Raw genomic sequence first — 27,057 nt, forward strand, 5'->3', positions numbered from 1 at the left:
TTATAAAATTACCCTAAGCGAGGATCATCCTTTAAAAAAACACCCCTTCTTTTACTAAAATGAGTGTTTCGAGACCCTAATCGCGGATCCGCACGGATCCTCGTTTTGCTTTTCAAAACCACCCTAAATCTGCGTTTTCTTTCATGCGGATGCTTACAACTTTCATATATGAGTGGCCCCCCGGGGTTGGGTTAGGATTAGAGTCAGGGTAATGTTAAGGGTTTGGGTTAGGATTTAGACTTAGCTTAGTTTGGGCTAGGGCAAAGTTCAGGGTAAGGGTTTATAACCAAGTTATTGGGTTTATCCCATTGTCTAAATCCGAACAATGGGCTATTCCAGTTGAAATCCTTACACCCCCTATGGAAGACATGACCTTGACCTTCCACCGTAACAGGGGATTTGGACTTCAAATTATGTCGCCTATTCAGGTTACTTCATTTGAAATTCACACTCCCTGTATGAAAGATTAAGATCATATCTTCCATATGGATTTGAACTGCCATGTCTTCCATAGGGAGTAATGGATTTGAACTGGAACAGCGCACATGCAAGTGAACTGTATCATCTGGGCACCTAATTCAATCATACCCGTATAATTTCATTAAGTAAAAGTGATCACTTTTATGAATACACAGCAGAATTGTGTCTTGGTAGGAAACATGACAAAACATAAAGGAAATTACTAATAGTGTTTATCAATGATATAAATGTCTTTATAATCCATGTTACATATCTATATAGTCTACAGGGTCAGTAGCCCTGCTATGATCATTGTGTCATCCGATCCCGTGATGCCATCATGCTTTGGGATACTTTTCCCCTTCCAAACCACCCCTAAAAAAGCACCCTATTGATTTGAGAAGCGATCAAGGAGAACAATAGTTGCCACACTTGTGAATAGACCACTTGACATCATTGTTTATCAACAAAGGTGAGGGACCGTCTATTGATATGCTTGAACGAACCGCTGCACTGTACAATGGCTTTTTAACTATATAAAATGTGGTGGGCGATTTAAAATCCACGCATGCACGTGCCCTGAGCAAACTACGATGCGTACGCACACCACAGGGCAAAGAACAATGGAAATTGTCATAATTTGCGAACATACTGTCGGGCAATGTCGTCACATGTCAAGTGTTCTATTCAACCCAGCATACCGCATCCGAGTTGCACAGGTCTGCCATTGCAGTCAGGGTTGCCAAAAATGTTCAGCCCAAATAGCGGGTCAAATAATCGAAAAGTCGCTCAATCTTTGTCTTGACCATTGGTTTCTATGAGACTGCAAGCAAGCAAATTCCTGGGCCCCAATGTTGAAAAGTCACCCACTTTTTTTCATAACCATTGGTTTCTATGAGAAGGGAAATGGTCAAAAATCACAGGGAACCTTCAAAATTCTCCCAATTGGGCTACCAAATCAAGTTTGGTAACCCTGCTTCAAGTACTTTATAAATGCTGCCCTCACTTACTGTGCCAGTGCTAATTCAAGTTATTAAACCCAGGCCCATAACCAGGATTTATTGGGGGCTGATTTTGAAAAAGTTGACTGGGCGGATTTTGAAAAAGTGGACCTTTTATTCAAAATTTGGACCTTTTTGTAATCAAAAATGCATAAAAAAACCTATTTTTTTACTCGCTACACTCGCATAATGGGACTTTTTGAGCCAAAGAGGGGACTTTTTTGGCCTTTGGCCAGTGGGGCGTCTGTCCTCTCGCCCCCTAGTTATGGGACTGATTAAACCCAAAAACAGTGGTGTGCATATCATTTTTAGGTTAACCTGATTATAGGCCAAAATAATTTAAATATTCCACACTTGAGATAGGGAAGGCAACTCTAAAGGTACAAAAAAGGCCTACAAATCTTAAATATCTGGCCAGCATCCCACTAGAAGAAATCCCCCTTGGCTATGGCACTGATTAGGACAGATCAGTCTGGTCAGTGGGACAACTTTGCCTCCCTTTGAAATTGTACCCAGTATATCTTACTTACATTGCTCTTTAGTTTTAGCCACATTGGTGATACTGTAAAAATAGTGATGAATACATCTATTACATGAATGCCATTCAAGACATTTTTTTACACATTACCTTTGACATTAACAATTCAGGGCAAACTAATGTAAATCTTACTAAAGCTTAGCAATGACACAGTTGATGTACATATAGCAATTTTCACCTCCGACTATTAAGCCGCACATAAATCCATGCCGAATCCATGGGAGTATGTGAGTGACATCATTTATATATAAACTAGGTTTATGAAAAGGAAATCTATATGAACATGAATGAATGTAGTAGGAACTTATCATTGAATATAGCAATAGCTGCCCTATAGACATTGGAACAATTTCTGCATTCTATATATTGTGCACATCTGATAATATGACACCTGGCAGCTATATATGCAATCTTGTGAACACATTGTTCCCTTGTGGTAAATAAATAATAGGCACTATAGTAAAAATTTCATTTGAAAGAACACAGCACGCATTTGACAACAATTTTGTATTACAAAATACACCATGAACGCACAACCTAGTGAGTTGAATTCACTTTACGCCGGTACTTCTACATTACGCACACACTGACAATTGTCACATTGTTGGCAGTGGCGTAACTAGGGGGCAGGGGGACAACGTACCAACGCTAGTTACGCCACTGATTGTTGGCAGCGCTATGTATCATTCACATGATATTTTTACTGTAGTAGTATAGTTCACCCTATGAATATGATTTCAATAATTAGGCCAGTATCCCAAGGGTTAGGGCTGATGTAAGTCCCTAGTAATAAGCTTACATTTTACATGTAGGCGTACTTATAGACACTCGAGAGATATTTTAAGATTTTGGTTATTTAAGCCCAGAACTGAATCCAAAATGTACGAAACAATCAGTTTCCTTATTCTGTTAGTACTTGTAGGCGTGCTTAAACTATTTAAGGGGATTTTAAGATTTTGGTCTCAAACATGACCATGCTTGATTCAATATAAAGAAAACTGTGTTATATTTAAGCTTGTTTTTGTTGACATGTGTAACCTTTAAGATATCAGTCATTAATGTCGTAGTGCTCATTGCTACTTATTTTGTCAAGTCGTTCAGCAAAAATAATGATATTAAGTTGTATTATACCATGAAATGCTTAAGCATTTCATGGTATAACACAACTTAAAATAACTTAATACAACTTAAAACAAGGCAATATCCTACAACTTCAGTTTCTACTGACCCAAATCTAAAAATTGAAGGAATCTGGGAATTGAAAGCAGAGTTGTAACCAAGGGATGTAATACACCCCCACTTCCCCCCTGCATCCTCCCCACCCACCCCAATAAATCATGGCTACCACAGGCCAGATTGAAAAGGTACATCTCACAGTATTTCAGTAACTTCACTAGAAGTGAAATTTTACTAGAAGTTAAATTTCAGAAACTGTTTTGCTATAGTTCAGTTTTGACGACCTGATATGAAATACAAATTTTATTACATTACATTAAAGATTTCTAAATTTAATTGATACAAATAAAGCCTGAACTACACTCAGAAAAAAGTAGAACCTACAAAATGTTCTTGAGCTTTCCTATATGTGGAACCTTAAGTGGTTCTACAAATAACTTAAAATGGTTTTGGAAAGCTAAAATGAACCATTTTGGTTCTGGAAAGACCAAAAAGAACCATAATGGTTTCTTTCGATTTCCTGGAACCCTTTGCCCTTGCTTATGTAGAACCCTTAGGATTCAAACATGCATTATATCACAATAGAATTCACACAGCCAAACTACTAATCATAACAGAACAATTTTAGTCATTAGAATATTGCATAAGGGTCAGTCCATATCAAAACAGATTGAGTGTACACCCACCCTCTTGGATTTTGCTCTCCTTTGGCTCAGGGGTACCTTTCATGGACCCCTAGGTGAGGTCACAAGAAAAAATTCAAATTCAATTTCGTTTCGAATGGCGGGCCATCTAAGTTTAGCGACCTTGACCAAAATTGGGAATTTAAGGTGTCCAAATGACAAAGCGCTCTCTTTGAGAGGCATTTTCTTCTTAATTATATCAGTTGTGACCCTCTTTTTGAATGTGGTCACTCACTGGCTGTGTCTGAAATTCCTAATGCCAAAAAAGATTGATTTCGGAATTTCGTTGGGATTTCAGAGGGGGTCAAAATCAGCACTTCATACTGTTCAATCAAATTATCTTTGATTTTGAAGGACCCATGATAATGTCACAGTGCACTTATAGGTCCTAATTATGTTCAGAATGGATTAACCATGTGCCAATGTCTATGAGCAAATTAAAAAAAGAGAAATTTCTTGACCCCCTACAGAATTTTAGGCCCCCCTAAAGTGGTTCAGCCACAAATGGCGCTTAAAATCGACAAATTTTGACACCTAATAACTTTAGGTGTACACCAGATATGAATTTCTAGTCTTTTGCATCTGAAAGAATGTAGTCTAATATTACTAGGAACATAAGATTTGTTTTGTATTTTTTGTGTTTTGATACTAAGTTGATGGTCCCAAAAATCCCAATGTTTGACTAATAATGTACAGGTTATGGGTACAAAATGTCAATTTCAACATACCCTTTTTTTGTATTTTTGATCACTTTATAGCAAATTGTCTTATTTATCCTGTTATTACATAGTTAACAACGTCCGATTTTGGTGATTTTGGTGTCTAATTATGTTTTCTTGCATGAGAAATACAACTACGCAACTTAAAAAACTGTACATGGAACCAATGACCTCCTTATTACAATATGGATGCTTTTGGCAGCCATGTTGCAAAAGAGGGTCATCGGTTCCTTGTATAGTTTATTAATTTGCTTAGTTGTATTTCTCATGCAAGAAAACATTTATAATTAGACACCAAAATTACCAAAATCAGACGTTGTTAACTATGGTCAGAATTCAAAAAGGTCGTTGACCTATGAACATTTTTCGTCATAGCGACCTCCTGAAAGGTCTGACACATAACAAACTATACATTGTGGAATCCTCATGACCATACGAGTAATTTGATATATTACTTGACATAATTGGGAGCATTCTGAACATTTGACCCCCATAACCTGTACTTTGCATGTGCATCGTTGCCAGGAAGTGCATTTTGACCCCTATAAAAATCCATACAGAGGATTAGAAAGTAGTTTTTCTTATTACTTGACTCAAAAGCAACTTGAAATATCAGGATAAATAATACAAATGGCTATAAAGTGATCAAAAATATAAAAAAATATTATACTAAAATTGGCATTTTGTACCGTATCCTGTATGCATGGTATGTTAGGCAAAAATGACTATTTTTGAAAGCGTCAACTTAATACTAAAACACAAAAAATACAAAACAAATCTTATGTTCCTAGTAACATTAAACTACATTCTTTCAGATGCAAAAGACTAGAAATTCATATCTGGTGTACACCTAAAGTTATTAGGGGTCAAAATTTGCAGATTTTAAGCGCCATTTGTGGCTGAACCACTTTAGGGTGGCCTAAAATTCTGTAGGGTCTAGAAATTTCTCTTTTTGAATTGCTCATAGACATTGGCATATGGTTAATCCATTCTGAACATAATTAGGACCTATAAGTGCACTGTGACATTATCATGGGTCCTTCAAAATCAAGATAATTTGATTGAACAGTACGGCAGTGCTGATTTTGACCCCTCTGAAATCCCAACGAAATTCAAATCTATCTTTTTTTGGCATTAGGTATTTCAGACACAGCCAGTGAGTGACCACATTCAAAAAGAGGATCACAACTGATTCAATTAAGAAGAAAGTGCCCCTCAAAGAGAGCACTTTGTCATTTGGACCCCTTAAATTCCCAATTTTGGTCGAGGTCGCCAAACTTTGATTGCCCGCCATTCAAAAACTAAATGGAATTTGAATTTTTTCTTGTGACCTCACCTAGGATCCATTAAAGGTACCCTGAGCCAAAGGAGAGCAAAATCCAAGAGGGTGGGTGTACACTCAATCTGTTTTGATATGGACTGACCCATAACTGTCTACAAGTATGCCAAACATAACCATATCCATGCAATGCATATGTGTTGACTGCAACCCAGCGGTTCAAATTTTCACAAATTTTAAAGAAACATTTCTAAAAATTTACCTCTTTATAACAATATTTGAAATCATCATGAAGAATGCACTGAAAACTGCAACAAATATTGGGCTAGTCATTCTTGAATTAGCTTTTGAAAGGTTTGCACCAAAAATTAAGTTCAATGATTCTCAGATTCATTTAAACTAAAGCCAAAACATCCTACAAATCCCCTACAAATCCCTATATAAATTTAAAGACTTAAAAACACCCTACACATGTTAGACGCTCCAATATAGACATTAAAATGCATTTTCAATGTATATACCGTATTGTTTGTATTAAACGCTCCCCCTCTAATAAACGCCCCCCCTCCAATGTTTCTGTGAAAAATTGACAAAAATGCGAACATTTCCATGACATATCGACTACGTGTAGGTAAGCTTAAAACTTGCATCAGTCATGTCAGTCACAATCGCTAAATTGAATGGACAAAACCTATTATGACCCAACTCCCATCCATTTCATTGCCTAATTATGGTAGAATTTCACTAATTCCATGCACTTACAGGTGTAATTTTGTTGTATTCCCCACGAAAATATCATTTTCCGTGGGCGCCATCATGTATAGTGTAAATCCTCCTTTTAATAGGAGCACCATCGGGAAATTGAATACAATTTTAAGCTTTTTTCACTGACAATTCACTTCCAATAAACGCCCCCCTTTTGGAAAAATGCAATGCCCCCGGGGCATTTATTATAAACAATACGGTATTAACAAAATTAACAAATTTTCATGTTTTTTAAAACATTTGAAATTGCCCAAATACTGACTGAAAATCTGGTGGTCCGTACACATAAGGTTACGAAAACCATATCATAACCTGTTACCTAACTGTACAAACTATGGACGGATGGAAGTTATGTTTTTGACCTAACCGATCTGTCACATATTCCGGACATAAAAGTGTTGATTTAATTAACACCTTGGCTGTCTGCGACAGGAGGCAGCTTCTTGGATGTATCCAAGGCTTTAAGATGTCGTAATAATGAGGAAAAGTTAATAGCGCACAAGCGGTGTGTGTCATATGCTGATTGTCACATGTCAAATTATAAATGTGTCATATCATTTTTGTACGATTAGATGTACCAGTAATTCACAGCACAATGTAGTCTGACTATAAGAGACTGGATTTGTTCTCCAGTAATTTGTAAAAGGAGAAAGGCTATGTAGTTTTAAGAACCCTAACTAACCCCCCCCCCCCAGTAAAATCCAAAATTATGAAAGAAAATGACCACTTTTTGCGGCAATTTTGCACAAGTTCCTGGCCCTGGATAGTCTTGAGCAGTCTCCCCCACAATAATCTGTCAGATATTAATATTTTGTTTTCACAGACTAGAGCATTGGAGTCTTTTCATTGCTGACATGTTATGGGAAAGATATCCATACTGCTTTTACAATGTGTTTGAAAACTTCCTGATTTATTACTGATCATGTAAAATGTGACAATTTACATAATCCATTTCCAGAGCGCCTCTACCTACATAGATCAGAAATTCAAATAGTCATGCTGTTATGTGACTTTGTTTGTTTGATTCAAGGGTGGATCCAGGGGGCACATGGCCCCTCCTCTAAAAAAAACCCCGAAAATAATTTTTAATGATGTTTTGGTGATTTTCTCTCTCAAACTACAAATTACAATGAACAAGTTAATGCTCAGGAATTGAAATCATTGTCTTTCAAATCCTAAACTTGTGTCTTACTTGTACAACAAATTATATGCCCCCCCCCCCACAGTGACATCGCCCCGATATCTTCATTGTAGAAATAGCCATGGTAGGTTGAATCCACAGCCACCCATGACCATTTTATTCGGACCTTATGAGATGCATATTATTAGCGAAGTGACCTGACTAAGGCTACTGACATAGACGGGGTAATTGATTTCTCGCTCTGTGAGCAAGCTTGTATACGACATTGCGGTCAATGGTTATACTCTCTCCACTTGAGTGAGTGCCGCTATAGCCTGCTGCGCGCTGTAGTCCATACAAGACCAACGCAATATAAAATTGAGAGTCTTGGTCAAATTTTGAGTTCAAAGCGCACTGCCAATTTTCAAAGCGCACGCTAACGACTATAATATCTGTTCAACACGTATTTTCATGTGTATGAGACCACATCTGGTTTCTTGAGAAAAATTCATTTACGGGAGATATTCATCATTTTCTAACTCAGTATCCGAAGATTTTCGTCTGATATCAAAATCGTGCATAGCAATTCACGTGTATCGATCCCGTGTATTCATTTTAATGTCACTGCTGCACCAAATAATTATTAGCCAGGCGATGTCGGTGTGCCCCCAATTTTCACTTGTACTTTGCCGCCTTCATGTATACAATACAATTATGAATTTATGAGCCCCCTCCCTGCTTTTGCTTAGTAATGTCTTGACTATGAGGCCTTTAGTCTGACACATTAGCTAATCGGTTTATCAACTTCCCATCTACAGTAACAGAGAAGAAATGTGATGTAAACAATTAGCCAAATTAATTAATACATAATTAACCTCTTCACAAGGGTGTCATCTGCAGATGGCTATAGTAACAAATTTTCTTCAAAAATTCAAAAAATTTCATAATTGTACATTTTCATGACCGTATTTGAAATCAGCATTAAAAATGCATTAAAATGAGTACAAACAAGCCTAGTATTGGTTCAGTGGTTCTTGAGATAACTCTTGATATTTTGGGAAAATTTGTCAAAAATATGAAGCGAAAGCAATTAATGCTTTAAACTTAAGAAATGACACATACAGGTGTGAAAGAGATAACACCTTTTTAACGATCGTGTAATTGATCATAAATTACGTAATTAGTATCGTTAAATGATGAGATGAGGTTGTGGAGCCAATAAAATGACGGGTTGGCTTAGAAGAGGTTTATCTCTCTGATGCAACACCTTTTTTAATTGGTAACAAGTTGAAATGATGAGTGCATGATGATGAGTAATTATGAAACCATATAGCATCCAAATTGATTTCATGTACAAAGACTCATGGATAATAAAACCTACAGCAATAGATTACTTATTTGTATGTTTTGCAAGGAGATTGGACTGAGAGAAAAAGAACATTTTCCCTTGTTTTTCTACATGTGCAAAGCTTTATCAAACTTATGTTAAAAAAAGCCCTACTAGTAGGGCCTTTTGACTGTGGTGATCCCAAACCATGCTATATCATAAAACCTGGCTATCCAGATAATTGCTAAACCCTTTGACTGCTAATTCCCCAGAAAAAAGGTGGAGCGGTTAGTGGGGTTTTTAGCGGTTCTCGGATAGTGTGTTTAACAGGCCCTATAATAGGGCTAGTTAAAAATGCCATTAGAAAATAAAACAATAGTTCTTAAATTTTCAAACATGTACACTTTCCCCATTGCAGACAGTACCATAATCAATTTGACAAGAAATTTACATAATATAGTAAACAACCTTTCAATGTTAATAATGCGATAAAGCTATAAATGAAATTTGTTTGCTAATATTGATTTCTGAGATACACCCAACAATAGTATTTTAATGCTATTGTTTAAAAACAAATACAAAATTTTAAAACTTTTGTATGTTTTGTTTTGAGCAATGCTAAAATGACATCTGGAACCATGAAATTTCTGATGGACTTTTCAGCAAAATAAAATTTAAAAAATAACACATTATAATGAAATTGAAACTATATTTTGATTTTTCTTGCCAACTGACTCATTCTGCTTGATCGCATCACATATAAGACATGTTCCGCCATGATTTTTCCATCCTCATAATCTTTCAAGTTCAACACATTTCTGCTTAACATAATCTCTATACCTAAGATCCTTCCTTTGTTGAGAAATCTGTCTGTTTTTATGTTTGTCTGTCTGTTGCTGATAGCACTTGGCATATTCAGACTAAGTAAATAGTTTTGATATCGGTGACATATGGTACAATGCACAGCAGTCTAACATGCCTTCCCAGCATGCATCATTTTAACCCCCTGAGCACTACCTGCCGATCTAACATTGCCTCTGATTGGTCAATTACATAATATCTTCACTTTATGCACCAATCAAAATGGAGCTTTGAAAAAAATAATACACACCAATTTTTTGCGGGGAAATTATTCTAACAAAATTGCTGATTGGACCAACTGATAATGAAAACTTCTTTTTGGCCAATCAGCAGGTAGTTCTCATGGGGTTAAGAAAGTCTTTATAATCATCAACATTTTGCCAAACCATAGCAAATTATTCTAAGGATTTAAGATAATATATTCAAGATGTATAGACCATTCCTATAATTGACACCTTCCTGCCCATTGATGGGGTGAGCATCGATATCACATCAATGTCACTGTATAACACACTGAGAAAACAACAATTTTCAGGGTCAACAAGGGCATCACATGTTATAACGAAATAATCATGTGATACCCTTCTTGACCTACAGGTACTACCCTATAATGTGTGATATTGATATTCACCCTATCAACTACATTTATAACTGACCTTGTTGAAGAGCAATGACTACAATGTACCGTAAACAGCCAAGTTTGTTACCCACAAATTGTGGAAAAAATGTTGGCACACTTTGATTGTTTTGGTGAATCTCTGCCCCTGCTCTCTCCCCATTCAATGTGGAACAAAGCGATGCTGTTGGCAGGTCCGTGAAACCCTCAAACATTAATGGGGAGTGGGGAAGGGTGTACTTAACATATATTGCATCATGGTATGTTTCACTTGCCTCTCCCAATTTTTTGATAGGGCACACATTTCAATTACCAGGATTGACTTTTTCGGTAAATCCCATAAGCCTTTGCAAGAACACCTGAGATGTCATCATTTATCGTCACACCGATGTGCACATCATTTAGGCCTAGCGAACATCGTTATAGCGCATATCAAAGCTGTGAGGTGCGCAGTAATGATCATAGGTCAACATCACAGGGCTACCCGCAAAGGCCTATGGGATTTACCGAAAAGGACAACTGTAGAAGTTGGTCATGGTCCAGACCTGTGCAATAAATGGCACGGTTCTTGAGACCTACATATAATCTACCCCCATTTCAAGCAATGCATCATGGGATGGGTGATATTCAGCTTTCTTACAGCTGTTGCTGCACAACTTGTAAAGCTTACTTTCCGTTTTTCACACTAGTGGTTTATGTGGATTTCCACTTTTGACACTATAGGCGCTCAGTACGGTAATTGTAAGAGCCAGGGAAATGGAGAGAGAGCAAGAGAGAGACAGATTTTCAATGGTAGACAGTTAACTAAATCTGTCTGCTTTTGTTGAGAGATTTTAGAGAACACAAACAAACATCTTGAGGATATATATATTTTTAGAAAAGTAAAACATATTTCACTAGCTGTACATGTGAGTTCTAATTGCAACAAACTCTTTTCAGAGTCCTTACACCAACTATGGATTCAGATTTTTTCAAAAAGGGACCAGGTCCAAAAATTGGTTGACCAAAATTTGTTCATAATGGCCATTCTAGGGGAGCTTGTTCCCCCTTGGAACTGGACAATTTTGAGGGGTCAAACTCACCCCTGTTCACTATATCTGATGAGATTTTCCATGTACTTTTTAGTCCCCTTTTTTTTAAAGGGTGGGGGTACCTACACCTCCATATCCACCCCTGCCTTACACAATAATGAAACAACTCTATCATACTACTTACACACACCTATACCAACAAAAATACTTCTATGTTCTTTGCCCCTTTTCTCCTCTTGCAGATTTCGCTGAAAGCCTATCTTCTTTTAATATAGATGCTAACGTGTGCCTCTTCAAATCCTCATCCCTGATATCAAGAGCCGATGTTGTATATCGTACTTTAGGTTGATCGATAGCGGCGGAGCCAGGAGGATATTGTTGAGATGCTGCGGGAGGCGATGAGCTGTTAAGTTGGTTGGATTTTGAGGTGGATCGTCGCTGCGTCGGGGGAGATGGAGGGTGGATGATCTTCATTACTTCTGCCTTGGATTGTGAGCGTGGGGAATGATGGACTTTGAAGACATCAGACTTGGAGCTGGATTGTCTAAGAGATGGGTGATCAGCTGGAATAAATGCATATTACAAGAGGAGTCAATGTTGTTATAGATACCCACTAGGTCTAATCAAATCATTTAAACTAAAAAAGACTTGTTGAAGAAATATCATATTTTGGCAAAGAGATAGAACAACTGATACCAGCCCAAGATAAGGAGTAGGGTTAGGTTAATTGAAATCAGTAGCAAAAATTTCTTTTTGACATGGGGGTTAGAATTCTTTTGTGAAATGTAGTGAATCCAGTACCTTTTGGTGACAGAATAAGTTTATGTCAAAATGTGCACAAAGCATGCATGCAAAATTTTTTTGCTGTATTGAAGCTAAATTGTGAAATAAAAGTGGAACAAATTTGTACAAAGAAGAGTGCAAACATTTTTTAGGCTAATATGGTCAAATATGAGGTTAATTTGGTCAGAAACCCACATTCAAATATCAACATGGGGGATGATTGCATTGACCATCGCCCCTTATCAAAATATTGGGGGGCTTTATTTTTGTATAGGGCTACTGCGACTTCTAAAATCTGACCCTTTACTATTGAAATGCTTGTAACTTTTTTCAACAAGATTGCATAGTACCAAATGAGTTGTCAAAATTAACAGTATGAAATGGTGCATTCAGCGAGCTGATTTATTCGCACAATACTCTTTGTTTTTAAAGCACATCGCCTTTTTTGCGCAGCGTATATTTACCTTGATCATCATATATCGTTTCCAACTGTTTAGCAGATGCAGACCCCAATTTGCTTCTTTGTTCATCACGACTATAACTATATCTTGAGTAGCCATTGCCCTGATCTCTACTAGGTGGGATAGGCCTATCTAACTCCCCATAACCATTCTGTACGTTCATCATATTTGGGATATCGGTATGACCATGCATTTCTGCACCGAGGGCGCCATATTCTGTTGTAAGAGGGCGTGCTGTTGCTTCACGTTTGTCATAGTAGTCATCTTTGTTTTGTTCTTGGTTGAAGTAAGTTTCTTCAGTGGTTAAAGCGGATGCGATCATGTCCAGTACAAGATCTTTTTCTGTGAGTTGAAAAGAGAACCAAGGTAATGTTGTTAGAGTAAGCCTATCGTCTCTGAAATTATGTTTTTTCCCCTTTCATTTCTACCTGACAAGCAATTGAATACCTGAGTGGAAGAAGGGCCCAACTCCATCAAAACTGTTTTTGAGATATTAAGAAAAAACTTAATATTTGGAAAAGTTTTATAGACAGAATGTTTTTATCTTCAGGGGACCTTTAGTACATGAACATACAATATTACATACATTCGAAATTATATATGAAGTTTCCATGGCAACGGCACGGGTCTTAATATGAGCTGGAGTTGGGCCCTTCTTCCACTAATATACTGCAAGTGCCAGTTTCGTGAGCAGATGTGTTATAAATAGGTACAGAAATTTGGTAATTATCCATTAATGGCACAAGTAGAAGCATGTAATATGTTAGCAAGAAAGTTTATTGTAGTGAAAAGCAGATTTCATGGATGAACAAAATTCCTCTTTAACCCAATATTTGTGGAAGAAGGGCCCAACTCCATGGAGTTGGGCCTTTCTTCCATAAAAACTATGATTAAGTGTACATGGAAGACTATTTAGAGAGTGGATTTTGGCTCATCTTTCACACAGAAGGAAGAACACTCTGCTGGCAATAAAATGCTGGGTCTAACTCATTTTTGTAAAAAAATGGAGTTGGGCCCTTCTTCCGCTCAGGTATTCAATTGCAAAACCCATTTTCTTTATTTGTATTACTCATTGTCAACATTTTATCAAGATGAAGTCCCAGAACTACATAGACAAAACTTTGAACAGAGTTTTGGAATTAAATCAACTTTCAAGACTATAAGGATATTCACTCATTTGACTAGTTGAAGTTAACCCCATTTTGTAACATTTAGCTTGCTATCGACTCAAAGTATTACTCCAGGGCATGGTCAGTAGCCTTCAAACCTGGGGAGCTGGGGGAATATCCAGAGGGTTAAGCAGTTGAAATGTGTCCAAAATAGTGAAAAATCATTTTTCACATTTATGGCATACACCTAGGAGCTTGAGTCCCCCAAAAGCCATGCCTGCATTCCATTAAGCCTCCATTACCACTGTCAGCGACAAATGGACCAAAATGACACTAGCCAAATATTGTCACTATCATCATCATCATCATCAGTCGGCTGCGGAGCAGGCTACAAGCTTTCTCCAACTAATGCGATCTTGGGCAAGCGAAACAATTTTGTTTGGCTGCAGCATCCCTTCAGTATCTCCCAGGAGGTGCTGGACATACTGTAAGTACAGTGTGCGCGGCCGTCCCGGTTTCCTCTTCCCATGTGGTGGAATATAAAGCGCATATTCTTTCACAGGCTCGCCATCTTCAAGACGCAGTATATGACACAGTATATGTCACTATATGAGCTGCAAATGGGCTATTCCAGTTGAAATCCATACACCCCCTATCACAGACATTTTATTTTTATTTTATTTTATTAATAAGAGGCTAAATGACCCTTAAAAATCACAAAAACTTGACAAATCTTGTAAGAAAAAAAAGCTATTGACTTCGGCCAAAAAACAGATTTTTTTTAAAAATTTCATAAAGCTAAAAAATCCTCAAAATGCAAAATCTGGGTCAGTCGGGCCAGTAGAACAAGGTTTTTCTTTTTCATTACATGGATATTATTGCTTGTAAGTTGTGCCAAAACTTTGAATTGGGCAGTTTGCTAAGTGGTATTTCAGGTCTCTTGTGACTTAAAGTGGAAGCAAGGATGGAGTGGGTGTACGCAGATTTTGGTATCACCAATCAAGTATGTCACGGTTCCATGACGGGCTCTAGCACCAGTGACCTCTCCCAACGGAAGGCGCTTGCATATGGTATGCATTTAGAAATTGGAGCATCTGTGGAAAAGTCTAACAAATACAATCTCCATTGCAACAAAAGTCAAGCTTTTTCACACCACTTGTGTCATGTGTGTTACAGTATTGGTAGTAAGGATAATATTACTGGATAATGCTGAATATCAAGCACATTTTGACCATGTCAGTAATGAAATGATCTATACCATCACCAACACTGTGCCACATCAACTCTGTCAAATCATGATGATTACTTTACACCCCATTGCATGGTAAAAGAAGACCTGGAAGGCAAATAACATCCTACTTGTCTTATGTGCAAAAACTGTTGGGGGACTTAACAACTTTTTACTGCCAGATGCAATTACCACTTTTGCTTCAAAATGTAGTAATGGAGAAACTTTGTAGTTGCTTGTTTCACATCCGCCGAATGAAATTAATGAATGACACCCTTAAGGCAGCTGTGTACTCTCAGACATGCATGTAGTAAAAGTGCCATAACTTTGTAATTATTCACGCAAGACATATAAAAGTATACATTTTTATAAAGGCAATACATCAATGAATCTTAATATAAATACAGATTTGGTGTAAAAACAACAATTATGAAGAAAATCACAAAAAAGTTTGTTTTTGGCAATTTTTGTTCGGTACATCATAACAAAAAAAACACTTTTTCCAAAAATTTTTGTTTTGTTTTTTTCTTAATCTTAAGACACCATTCCAAAAACGTTTTTTTTTTAGTTTTTTGATATTGTCCTTATTTTTTGAGATATTGACCATATAAGGCATCAAAATGGACTTTTTAAAATTCACAAACGCCTATTTGCACAAAATGATGCCTAAAATCGGAAATAGACCAAAATATAAAAAATGAGAAAACCGTTTCTTAAGTCGATCATGCTTTTTATGATGAGCATAATTGCTTACCTATAGATGCTGTATTTATTGAGTTATCGTGTACCTAAATCGTCATTTTACCGAGAAAATGAACATTGAAATAAAGGCCGTTGAAGTTTAAAGTGGTCACATTTTGCAATTTGATCTATTTTCACAGGAGAATGCGGCATATCTCGCTTTTCTACCTTACATTACGTGAACTCGGGTAAATCCACAGCCCCTTGAGAAGTTTGGGCGAAATCTATTCATATCTTGATGTTTAAATCGGGGGAAAGAACTTGAAAAAATTCACATTTTATCAGCTAAAACGGCGCCATTTGACCGCTAGGTTTTTATGAAATCAGTGCTTCCGTGGTGCTTCCATAAGATGCGCCACAGCATGCAGATAAGCGCTATATGTGTAGCGTATCTGTGCGTTAACAAATTGCGCGTCTACAAAAAACGCAATGCGTTGTTGCGCGCGTATACCCCGATGGTACAACAAAGATTTTCTTTCCTTTTAAATTGCGGAAACAAGTGAAATAGTGAAATAAAATCTATAAAATAGAGCAGTTGGAGTTTATAAAAAACATAACAAAGTAAATACATTTCAAAAAAGCTCAATTTCGCGAAAGAAACAATGTCTAGAGTACACAGCCGCGTTAATAAAAACTACTTTTCTGTAGAAGATATATATTTACCTCTGTTACCAGCAGACACCAGCCATGACTGCACTGCTGCCATAGAATCTGTCTGCAGAATCTGACATAACATCTCTAATACCTGGATGGGGTGGGCAAATATAGATAGACAGGAAAAATATTCACATATTTTCATCAAAGCTAAAGAGTTTGGTAATTGAACAATTGAAAATTATACTTTTTACAGGAAAATCTCGCAACAAGGAAGAGTGATGTCTTTCTGAGCAGTCCGAGTATTAGGTGCTTATTTGAAGGTTTGGAAAATCGACATTTGAAAATGATTTTTCTATTTATTTTTTTACAGATTAAGAAAGAAGGACTGAAAGAGATGTCTCCAATGTAGTAAAAAAGTATTTGGCACAATCTTTATTAGCAACTTTATATATTTTTTGGCTTTTTTCTGCATCTCAGTCACAATGGCACCAAAATTCATCTATAGCGAAAATGTGTCGCACATTGAACATTAGTTTTTTACCTACAGAGGAAAGGAGTATAACCAAGATTATGCAACATATCATTAGAATTCCATTTGACCAGTTTTAAGGTCAAAACAGGGCATTAAAATAGTGAATTTCCACTCTTTCAAGGGGACTGAATGAAGGACAACCCATTTTTGAGCAGAAAACACTCTAAAATGAGAGAAAGTTCATTTTTAAGGGAATATTCACTCTTTTGAGAGTATACAGACTACTTTTTTCAATCCTTTTAGAGTGAAATTTTTCCACTTAAAAAGAGTCCTTGCCCCTATAATATACATATCTTACTTGTCCCCAATGCGCTATAATTTTTGAGAAAAATGCAAAATAGGCACAAAATTGGGCAAGGGTGTAGTACCCCCTTAAATTAACTTACCAAAACCTCATGATCTTGATCAGATGTTAAGTTCATGAAACCCCCTCTGATATCTCTCTGTTTCTGCCTAGAAAACCCTCTAGACATTGCCCTTGACGGAGGAGGTATAAGTCTTCCGGTGTCCGCTGAATACACGCTGGTTCTTTTGACAGGCTGCTCTTTGGGTTCTTCTTTCGGCAAGCCTAATCCGGCTCTTTCGGTCAGATCCCGGAGCTCATCACGCCATGAATCTGTCATAGGGACTGTGAGTTTCAAGAGAAATTATGCTACAATGATGCTTTTGAATGTTTATGGTAATGATACGATCAACACAGCACAAAAAGAAAGTCCCCACTTATCAGGTTAAACTCGTCATCAATTTAAACCTACTCATGTTATGACAATTTGAATGATACGGTCATGTGCAGCATCTAGTTGCTACCAAAAGCTCTTAATTGGATACCAGTATTTGAGATTTGCAGTTTCAAAAGTTCGCCAGCGATGAGCTTGACCATCAAGTACCTGGACAAATCACAGTTTATTCAAACGTTAATTTGAAATGCATCTTGTAATGATTTACTGCTGTAAACACAGGCTTGGTGTGATCGATAGTACCTAGCCTCGTAGGAGCTATGTCATGGGGACGCTTTGCGTGCTCCTTTTAATATCAGGGGTGTGATTCAAAGCTTGTATGAAATATCCTGAAAGTAGAAGAAAATCCTGAAAAACAGTGTGAAATTGAGCTAAAATACCCCCAAAACAGACTGAAAATCAATTGCGTAAATTTTTGGCCTCAAAAAATCCTGAACTCAGGAAAAATTCTTAAGAATTACACCCCTGATATTTACAACTATTAAAACCCAAATTTCATATACTGGTATCGATCTCTGTAAATTTAGAGAATGAAGATAGGGTGTTTTTTGTTTAGTTTTGTTTTTCAAAATTTTCTTCAGATTCTTCAATAAAATGTGCGAAAATGTCAGCTAAAATTTGTGAAAATCTTTCAAAATTGGGCAAATTTAGGATAATTTTGAACAGAAATAACCAAAAAATTGTATATTATTGGGTCTCTTATTTGTCAAATTTGGTATATTTTAGGGGGTATAGTTTCAAAATCCCAGTCGCACATTCTTACCCTAACCAAATTGTCCCCTCGTCACCCCCTGACAACCACTTATTTTGAGCACTGCAGCCAGTGTTGATCTTATAATGTTAATAATGCAAAACATATGACATATAATTGGATGAAAAGAGGCAAAAAAGCATGATGAAGACAATTTTAAATGATGAAAAATGTTTTTAAAAAAAGAGGAAAAGAGAATTTGAGAACAAGCTGATTCAATGTATATTCTTGGCTTTTGAAATTTTAGGAAGATATTATTTTGCCTTTTTAACATTTTGATAAATTTGAATTGTTTTTACAAAGCCAGTGGTGTTGCCAGGAGGCATGGGGGAATTCCCCCAGTTAGAACTCCTACCACCCATAGTTGCCCCCCCCCCCCCTCAAAATTACAAACATTTCCACTTTTGCAGCAATTTTACACAAAATTGGTTGATTTCCCCCCCAAATTCACTTTTCCCCCCTTCCCCCACCCCCCAAAAAAATTGTTGGAATTAAGAACTAGATATTTAGTTGTTCTCCAAAATTGGGCTATTCCAGTTGAAATTCATACACCCCCAACAGAAGATATGAGGGCGTGTGAATTTCAAATGGAGTCACCCTGTCAGGAAGTGCCCTTTGAAATCTACACACTTCTTATGTGGGAAATTAAGGTCATATCTTCCATAGGCGTATGCATTTCAACTGGAATAGCACATTGCACAAGCAAGTATACAAGAATCAAAATTAGATCTGCAAGATCTACTCACAATAATCAGATAAAATGAATAAAAAATGTATAAGCGTAAAGCCAATATAATGTAGTTGCAAGTAAAATTAAGTCAACTTAGCAAAGGAAAATGAAAGGCGAATGAGATGAAGTGAGATGGAAAAATGGTGTTCCATAATCAACCTAAATTAGCACTGGCTTTTAGTTAGCACTCCCTTGACCAGTGCCGGCACTACCGGGGGGGCATATTTTTCTTTTTCCCCAGTTTATCCCCCACCCGAGGCAAAAACCCAAAATCACGAAATTTCCACTTTTTGCAGCAATTTTGCCCCCCCTGAAATTCATTTTTCCCCCATTGCCCCCCCTGAAAAAAATTCCACTGCCCTTGACAACTTATTTGTTTAAGCACTTCCTTTTACTTTTGGTTTTTTACTTGAAACTGGTTCAAAGCTCATTATTAGATCAAATATATTTTTTTTATTCTTTAAATATTGAATTTCAACATTATTTTAGCATGGAAAATGTCCAGTTTGAATTTCATAACACAGTGAATAATGAATGCTCACTTACAATGATACCTAAGTACCTGGGCGTGAATTAGGTCATTGGAGTAAATATTTGCATAAAAAAGCAACCATTTTTAAAACAAAACATTTCTTTACATGTACCAGCATACAAAACAGTGCATAGCCAGGACTTTTTAGAACGGGAAAAGGCAACTTTCAAGGGGGGGGGGGTGTAATCCCATGGGAGGGTACTCAGTACGAAAGACTATGGGGATGTGCCGCAAACATGGGTAGCATTTTCAGCCTTATCAAAGACCCCTGGGCCAATTTTGGTACCTGGATGTGTCCTTTTTTCAAACTTTTCTCAATTTTTCAAAAATAGCACAAATTTGCCTTACTGTAGCCAACATTTTAGAAATTTCCCCAAAATTTGAGGAAAATTTGTAAAAATTAAGACAATTTGTGTTAAATTTGGCTGAAAATTATGAATTTTGGTATATTGATGGGTGCAACTTTTTTTTTTAAATTGGTATATTGATGGGTCCCCTTTCAAATTAGCGACACACCTATACCAAACTTGAGTATCCCCCCCCCCCCGGTGGAATTTAGCAAAAATGATCAGAAATGGGTTAAAAAGTACAAAATGTAGTACAAAATGCCTAAAAATATCAAGGCAAAGCACATCAGAGGGGGCAAGACCTCTGTTGCAGGGGGAAGCTGCACCCCCCTTGACTATATGACACAAGACATGTTACATACTAAATTGACACTGATTTTATTTACCCATCAGCTTCTGTTCTCTGCTTAATAGATAAAGCACAAAAGTAAATTGAACAATGAAATACTAAGTCTATCTGCTGATAATACAAATAATCGCATTATAAGTACTTGCATGTTACGTTATCACTATTTGAATTACTGCTTATTAATTAATGGTCAAAATGTGTGTCAACTCAAAGTATACATCGCAAAAGCTAAAAACTTCATTTCTTCTTTTCTTCACAAAAAATTAGTAGGGTCTAGGGGATCAGTGGACTGTTTTTTGAAAAATCGAGTTTGCCCCGGCAGTTTGCATTTTAGATGACACACTAATTGACCACTTCGGGGCTGTGCAATAATTATGGGGGGGTTAAAATTTCCAAACGGCTCGCCAAAAATCGCTCCCCCCCTCTCGGCCTGCCAAAAATCGCTTGCCCCCCCTCTCTGCCCGCCAAAAAATCTTCACCCCCCCTTTGCACATGCCAATTTTTTTGGATCCCAATTTACAAACTTTAAATGGTCTAGATATATGAGCAACGAGCAGGAAAATTTGCATATTAAAGCATTTCCGTACTGTTTTCCTAAGCCTTTTTAGAGTGTTTTATTTAAAAGGTGCCTCATGAATGTGTGCCAAAAATTGCTTGCCCCCCAATTTTACCCTCCCCAGGGCTCATAATTATTGCACAGCCCTATACCCTTTACAGCAATAAAAACTTTAAAAATACAAACGTCACTCACTCATTCCAAAACTTGTCGAAGCTCTGTCCCTGCACCCCTTGGGGTACATACTTAAACCCGTAACTGTATTGATCGGATATCGCTGACTATTAAGTGTCTCATTCAGACTGTAAAACTGCAGCTTATGACGACTTAGTCTCGGATTCCGAAACCTATAGCGTTCATACGAAGATTCTGATGTATGAGGGCGCCTCTGTGGTACGTACAAGCGAGGATTGATTATATGTCCCTCGTCATGTACTGCACATATTGGTATGTCGAGCAGGCCTGGTGGATGGAATCAAAATAAGTGTCCAAAATATTGGAAAAGTGTGATTTTTTGTCAATTTGGAGGCCTGCTCAATCACAGAGGGGAAGATTTCTTTGATGTCATTTGTTGGTAATTTGCCACTTTCCCCTCACAGAAAGGTCAAAGGTCAACGGGGAGCCTACAGGTATAATGATGCAAAGTGGACTGTAAACTGTTATATTTGGTTTGTGGTTTGTACTGCAAATGTAATATAAAAAATGTTATATCGAACTGCAAACAACTACAGTTTCACTGTAAGCAGAAAAATGCAAAAAGCCAAAATGAAACGAATATGAAATGAAATGTAGAAAGAATGAAATGGAATCCTGCCAACTTTTACAATCTCATCCACAGAGGTCATTAACATTGTGAACAATCCAATAATGACCCATTCCACTGTTCAAAGCAATTATGAACTTTCACCACAAGGGATGAGATTGTGTATTAAAGTTGGTAGTACAATGAGCAACACCACCACCACCATTTAAACCAAACAACATTTTAAACTCACTCATGCCAAATTTGGGATCGGCACGTTCTTTCATAGCAAACGGAAATCGCCGATAGTTCTTCGTCGCATCCTGGAAGTTTACGTGATGCTTTTGGAGCGATGCATTGATGTGATTTGGATGGTAATTAACGGAATGCACGGGCAAAAGTCGGCCTCCAGTGGGTGCGGTGCGAGGCCCAGACATAGGGTATGACCAACGTAAGGATAAATCTTCCCCTCCGTGAGTAGCGGGCCTCCGTAATGTTAGTCGTGGATTAGACATATATCCTCCATCGTTCACAGCACAAATAGGTAAGTCTAATAAACCTGTAATTAGTATAAAAATCATGCACACATAGAGGAAGGATACATACTAAATGTTACTATTGTTAGAGGATTAGTTTCTAAAGCAATACAAAAACATAACCCCTGCCCCCCCCAACTCAACACAAAATCTGGTAACCATGCATGTTACCAAATCTTTCAAAGACCCCCTTCGCAATGATTTATCATCAAATTTACCAACCTTTTTCATGCAAAATTGAGGACAAAATTTGGCCCAAAACAACCCCTTTTTTTGTGTTTTTAAATGACACTCAATATTGACATAATTAAATTACTGGATTTTCCCAAGTACCCCTTTTATCCAAATTTTGTGGACAGTGCAAATTAAATACACCCTATTTTGCTGATTTTGCAGTCAAATATCATGGACATTTGCATGCGAATTAAATACCCCCTATTTTGCCGATTTCACGGTCAAAGGTAAGGTTAAGGTTACCAAATATTGTGCTGAGTAGGGGGCCAGCACATAACCCTTTCCACATGGGTGACAACTGCAGACGACAAGTTCCAAATTTTCTTTAAAATTTCGGAATTTCCCATTTTCATGACCATATTTGGAATCAGCATGAAAAATGCATTAAAATTAGTTCAAACAAGCCTGGTATTGGTTCAGTAGTTCTTGAGATAGTTCCAGATGAGAAAACATCTCAAAACTTAGAATTTTTATGCTAAAAAAACTTCAAGAATATCAGATATGAAAATTTTTAATTTAGGAAAATTAATTTTCATAGGATTTATTGATTTCATATTGCTAAAACAAAATACACGGAACAAAATCTTTGGAAAATTTTTGTCAATCATCTTTTGCTTGAAAATATTATTTTTCTGGATTTCTCAAATAAAAAATATTGTATCATTTAGCAATATGGTTAAAAGCAGAAAACAAAAATGAATTTGAGAATTTTTGTTCCCCCCCCACCCGACTTTTGATGGCCCTGGCCAAAAGAATTTGTAGGCCACAATTAACAATTTTATACGGCCAAAAATATTGCCTGTCAGTGGAACGATTTGGAATAATATCTCACTCCAAGCAATTCCGAAAAGTTGTCAGCCCATGTGTCAGCCAAACTTCTTTTTACTTTTTGTTTATTAATTATTTATTTGAATCTGATCTATACTATCACTTTTTATTTTACTATGCTACTATTGAATGTATTACATAAAACAATACATTGAATTAATTCACAAGGCAAAAAAAGTATGTCTCGAGAGCTGCAGTGCAGTCGTCTTTGATAAATTTACCAATTAAATTTTTTTAAACAAAAATACCAGTAAATATATATTTCATAAAAGCATTTGTGGAAATAATTGTGAAATTAACATCTTAAATAAAAAATATTCATTATGTGGGATATGAGAATGTAAGTTTGAAAGTTGCAAGCAACCCAAGCTGACTGAAAAAGGGAAATGCATTTTGAAATTTTAAAATCTGCACATGCTCCGAGACACACTTTTGATTGGTCTATATTACTACGGCTAATACTATACCATAAATATGCATATGGTCCTGTGTCACAACCTGGGGTACCTTTGTGTTACATAGTAAAAAAATGAAATGGTTCAAACATTTTACCTACACATCTCATTTGAAGTGGTTCATCCTTCTGAGCATTTTGACACCTTTTTATGGAAATCGGTTAAAAAATGAGAGAGTGCGGCAAAAACAATCACAAAGTAGGGAGGATGTAACCCCACCTCTTTTTTCCACATTTACAATCATTCTGAGCAAGTATTGGTCTTTTAAATGAACTTCTGTATTTATTTACTTGGTTTAGATGTCTGGGAGTTCATTTAGACATTTTTTTACTAGATTCAAATTTTTAAAGGGGGTTTTAAATCAAATTTACAATACGAATCCCTCCCCCTAATCCTCCTCCCCCTAATCCTCAGCCACCCTTGGCACATTTTATGCCAAACGTCATCAGAAAATAATTGAAAAATATTTTAAAACAGGATAAAAACTTGAGTAATATAGAATAAATTAGCCTCAATTTAAGACCTAATTGAATCTTCTAAGTGAAGGAATACCCAAGAGACAGTGTTTTGAAATCCAAACTGCACATCAAAATGTAACAAAGCCACCTTTTTGGGTACCCCAGTATATGACACAGAATCATATATATATAAGCATAGGTGCCTTTAAAACGAGTTGCTCGGACAAGAACAAAATTGTACAGTGCCATAGTTTGTTAAACTTTTCCATTTTTGTCCCTTTCAATTTACAAATTATATCTGTGTCAACATTTCTTTGTGTTTAAAAGTTTAACAAACTACTGTAACCATTTATAGGCACATATGCTTAAGGGTGTACTACACCCCTGCCCAATTTTGTGCCTATTTTTGCATTTTTCTCAAAAATTATTGCACATTGGTGACAGGTAAGATATGTATATTATAGGGGCAAGGACTACAACTACTCACTGGAAATTTAATTCAGCACAGACAATAGTTGTGGAGTTACAGTCAAAAATGAGGGAAAACCAATATTTGATCAATAAATCAATAACTACTTGCCTTGAGTTGCTGAATTTTCTGTGCAGTAGTTGTAGTCCTTGCCCCTATAATATACATATCTTACTTGTCACCAACGCTTATAATTTTTGAGAAAAATGCAAAAATAGGCACAAAATTGGCCAGGTGCAGTACCCCTTAACATACAAATTTTAACAATACATTGGTTCACTTCAAGTTCGGTAGCGACATCAATGCTTTTAAGCGATTGTGCCGAAAGTGTACAGATAAACGCCCTTGTATGTGTGCGTGTACACTCTGCATGATTAACTTGCAATTCAATACTGCAACCGGGACTGCAACCAACAAAATATGCACATACATCACTGCCGAACTTGAGGTGAACCAAAGAATAGGTCTAATAAAAAATAAAACCACACAAATTTCCTATATCTATACCTTTGATATGTCTAACTCGAGTTGATTGAGGATTGTGCCTTGCAAAAAATGAACTCTGACTGAGTTGTCCAAAGCGAGTCTTGGTTCCATTATTAGGTTTGGCTCCTGCAAAGTCCTTCATTGTAGTTGGTATATGGTGAGTTTTACGGTGGTTCTCTGGGACGGTTCCCATCCCTGTTCTTACAACAAGGGGCCCATTGGAGGGCACAAATGAAGGTATCATTTGAAGTTTTGAACACACTAGCTGAAAAGGAAGAAAAAAAACCCAGATTTACAATGTAGTTTTTAGAAAACAATATGACATATTTATGGTCTAATTTGCACTTAGAAAACAAATATCGTATTTGGAAAACATAGCTTAGAAAACAAAGGGGCCTCCAGTCCAGATTTTCATTAGCATTTTTTGTCAGAGGGGCACTTTTTTCTTTCATTTTTTTTAGGGGGGGGGGGCACTCTGAATAAACCAAAGAAAGAAGAAAAAGCCCTGGGGAAAGAGCTTGCCTATAAAGTTTAATAATAATTTAATAAAGCGAGAAGTTGGCAAGCACCATGTATTTATAGTGTGTGTATGCATGAACTAGGTAAACAATCACTATTTGATAATAAAAAACATTGTAAAAACACAAAAAGGGAGATTTTAAGCAATTTCTTTAAACTCACAGCCTGATCAGAGTCATGGGTCTGAACCGGCCATGGGTCATTTACATGTACCACGGCTGTACTGGACCGGTAATTCTGCCAATGGATCATCCGGCGACTGACAGATGACAATCGTCAATTGAGAATCAAAAATTAGATCTCGTTTTCACCCATTTCCATCTCCTTCTAACTTTTTCGAGTTTCAATGAATAAATTCAAAAAAAATTAACTTACCTTTCACTTTCAAAACTTTCTATTTGATAAATCTTTTCCGCTGTAAACAAATCATACAACCAGAAAACATCAGCTTTTTGTCGCTAACACGTACGAATACAATACATACATTCACCTGCTTATAGTTTGTGTGAGAATTCAATAGACCACCAAACACATTGATGTTGAGCACTGCGTTGCTATGGGACGCACCTGCCCTATACCACTTAGCGTTTAATCGTATGAAAAGTTCCTAAAATACTTCAAATTATACGTCAATTTTATGACTGTTCAGCAAACCTCCTTATCATGTCTTAATTATTTGACATTAAAACAATTTTCGTAGAAAAGTACAATTGTTATCTTTTCATATAAATGGTGATAAAATATATTTTGTATTTATGATATAGAAATCGTAATTTGCCACCAGCAGCGAGGAGACTGGGAGAGCAGAGCAAGGTCGTGCCACATCAACAAACTTTTAGAAAAGTTGACAACATTACAATGGCATTTGCACAGACTATAAATAAATAATTGCCTGTTTGCCGTCAAAATAGTAAACAAACATATTAAAAAAACATTACTTAAAAAACGTGTCAAGCATTAAACAACACAGTTCATATTACACAGCAGAACAAACGAAGATGACTTTTTCATATCAAAAGATTTTCCCAGAGTTTTTTTCTTCGTCAGTAAAATATGAAAGAGATCGAAAGTCATCCTTCTTCAAGTTACAAGAATGTCAAGAGGTCACTTTGCTCTGCAGGAGATGCTCATAATTTATTAATTTTATTTGGCCATCGAAATTGACATTGCATTGACATGACTATCGTCATGATATTTATTGAGTTCAGGGGATGTAATACATTGACTTAGGGAGATTTTCAACATGGGGGGGGGGGCTGAAACCTGAAAAAATTTGGTGGGCCACCCTGGGGTGTCCGAGGG

At 36.7% G+C, this 27,057-nt stretch overlaps 1 protein-coding gene across 4 annotated transcripts; it reads right to left on the reverse strand.

The window, feature by feature from the left end:
• Positions 1 to 11,733: 11,733 nt before the first annotated feature.
• LOC140171719 (uncharacterized) lies at positions 11,734 to 26,327 on the reverse strand. 4 transcript variants are annotated; one of them, XM_072195024.1, is made up of 7 exons: positions 26,246 to 26,327; positions 25,258 to 25,501; positions 22,024 to 22,329; positions 17,413 to 17,654; positions 16,561 to 16,642; positions 12,823 to 13,161; positions 11,734 to 12,138 (listed from the first exon to the last, which is right to left on the reverse strand). In XM_072195024.1, the coding sequence occupies exons 2-7, from the start codon at positions 25,478 to 25,480 to the stop codon at positions 11,786 to 11,788; spliced, it is 1,545 nt and encodes a 514-aa protein (XP_072051125.1). In that variant the 5' UTR covers positions 25,481 to 25,501; positions 26,246 to 26,327; the 3' UTR covers positions 11,734 to 11,785. The 4 variants fall into 4 exon arrangements, with proteins under 4 accessions (XP_072051125.1, XP_072051126.1, XP_072051127.1 ...); XM_072195025.1 differs by lacking the exon at positions 26,246 to 26,327 and adding an exon at positions 26,131 to 26,239 and having other exon boundaries at positions 25,258 to 25,497; XM_072195026.1 differs by lacking the exons at positions 22,024 to 22,329; positions 26,246 to 26,327 and adding exons at positions 21,224 to 21,490; positions 26,131 to 26,239.
• Positions 26,328 to 27,057: the final 730 nt, after the last annotated feature.

This window comes from Amphiura filiformis, chromosome 15, assembly GCF_039555335.1.
Source record: "Amphiura filiformis chromosome 15, Afil_fr2py, whole genome shotgun sequence".
Classification (NCBI taxonomy): Eukaryota; Metazoa; Echinodermata; class Ophiuroidea; order Amphilepidida; family Amphiuridae; genus Amphiura; species Amphiura filiformis.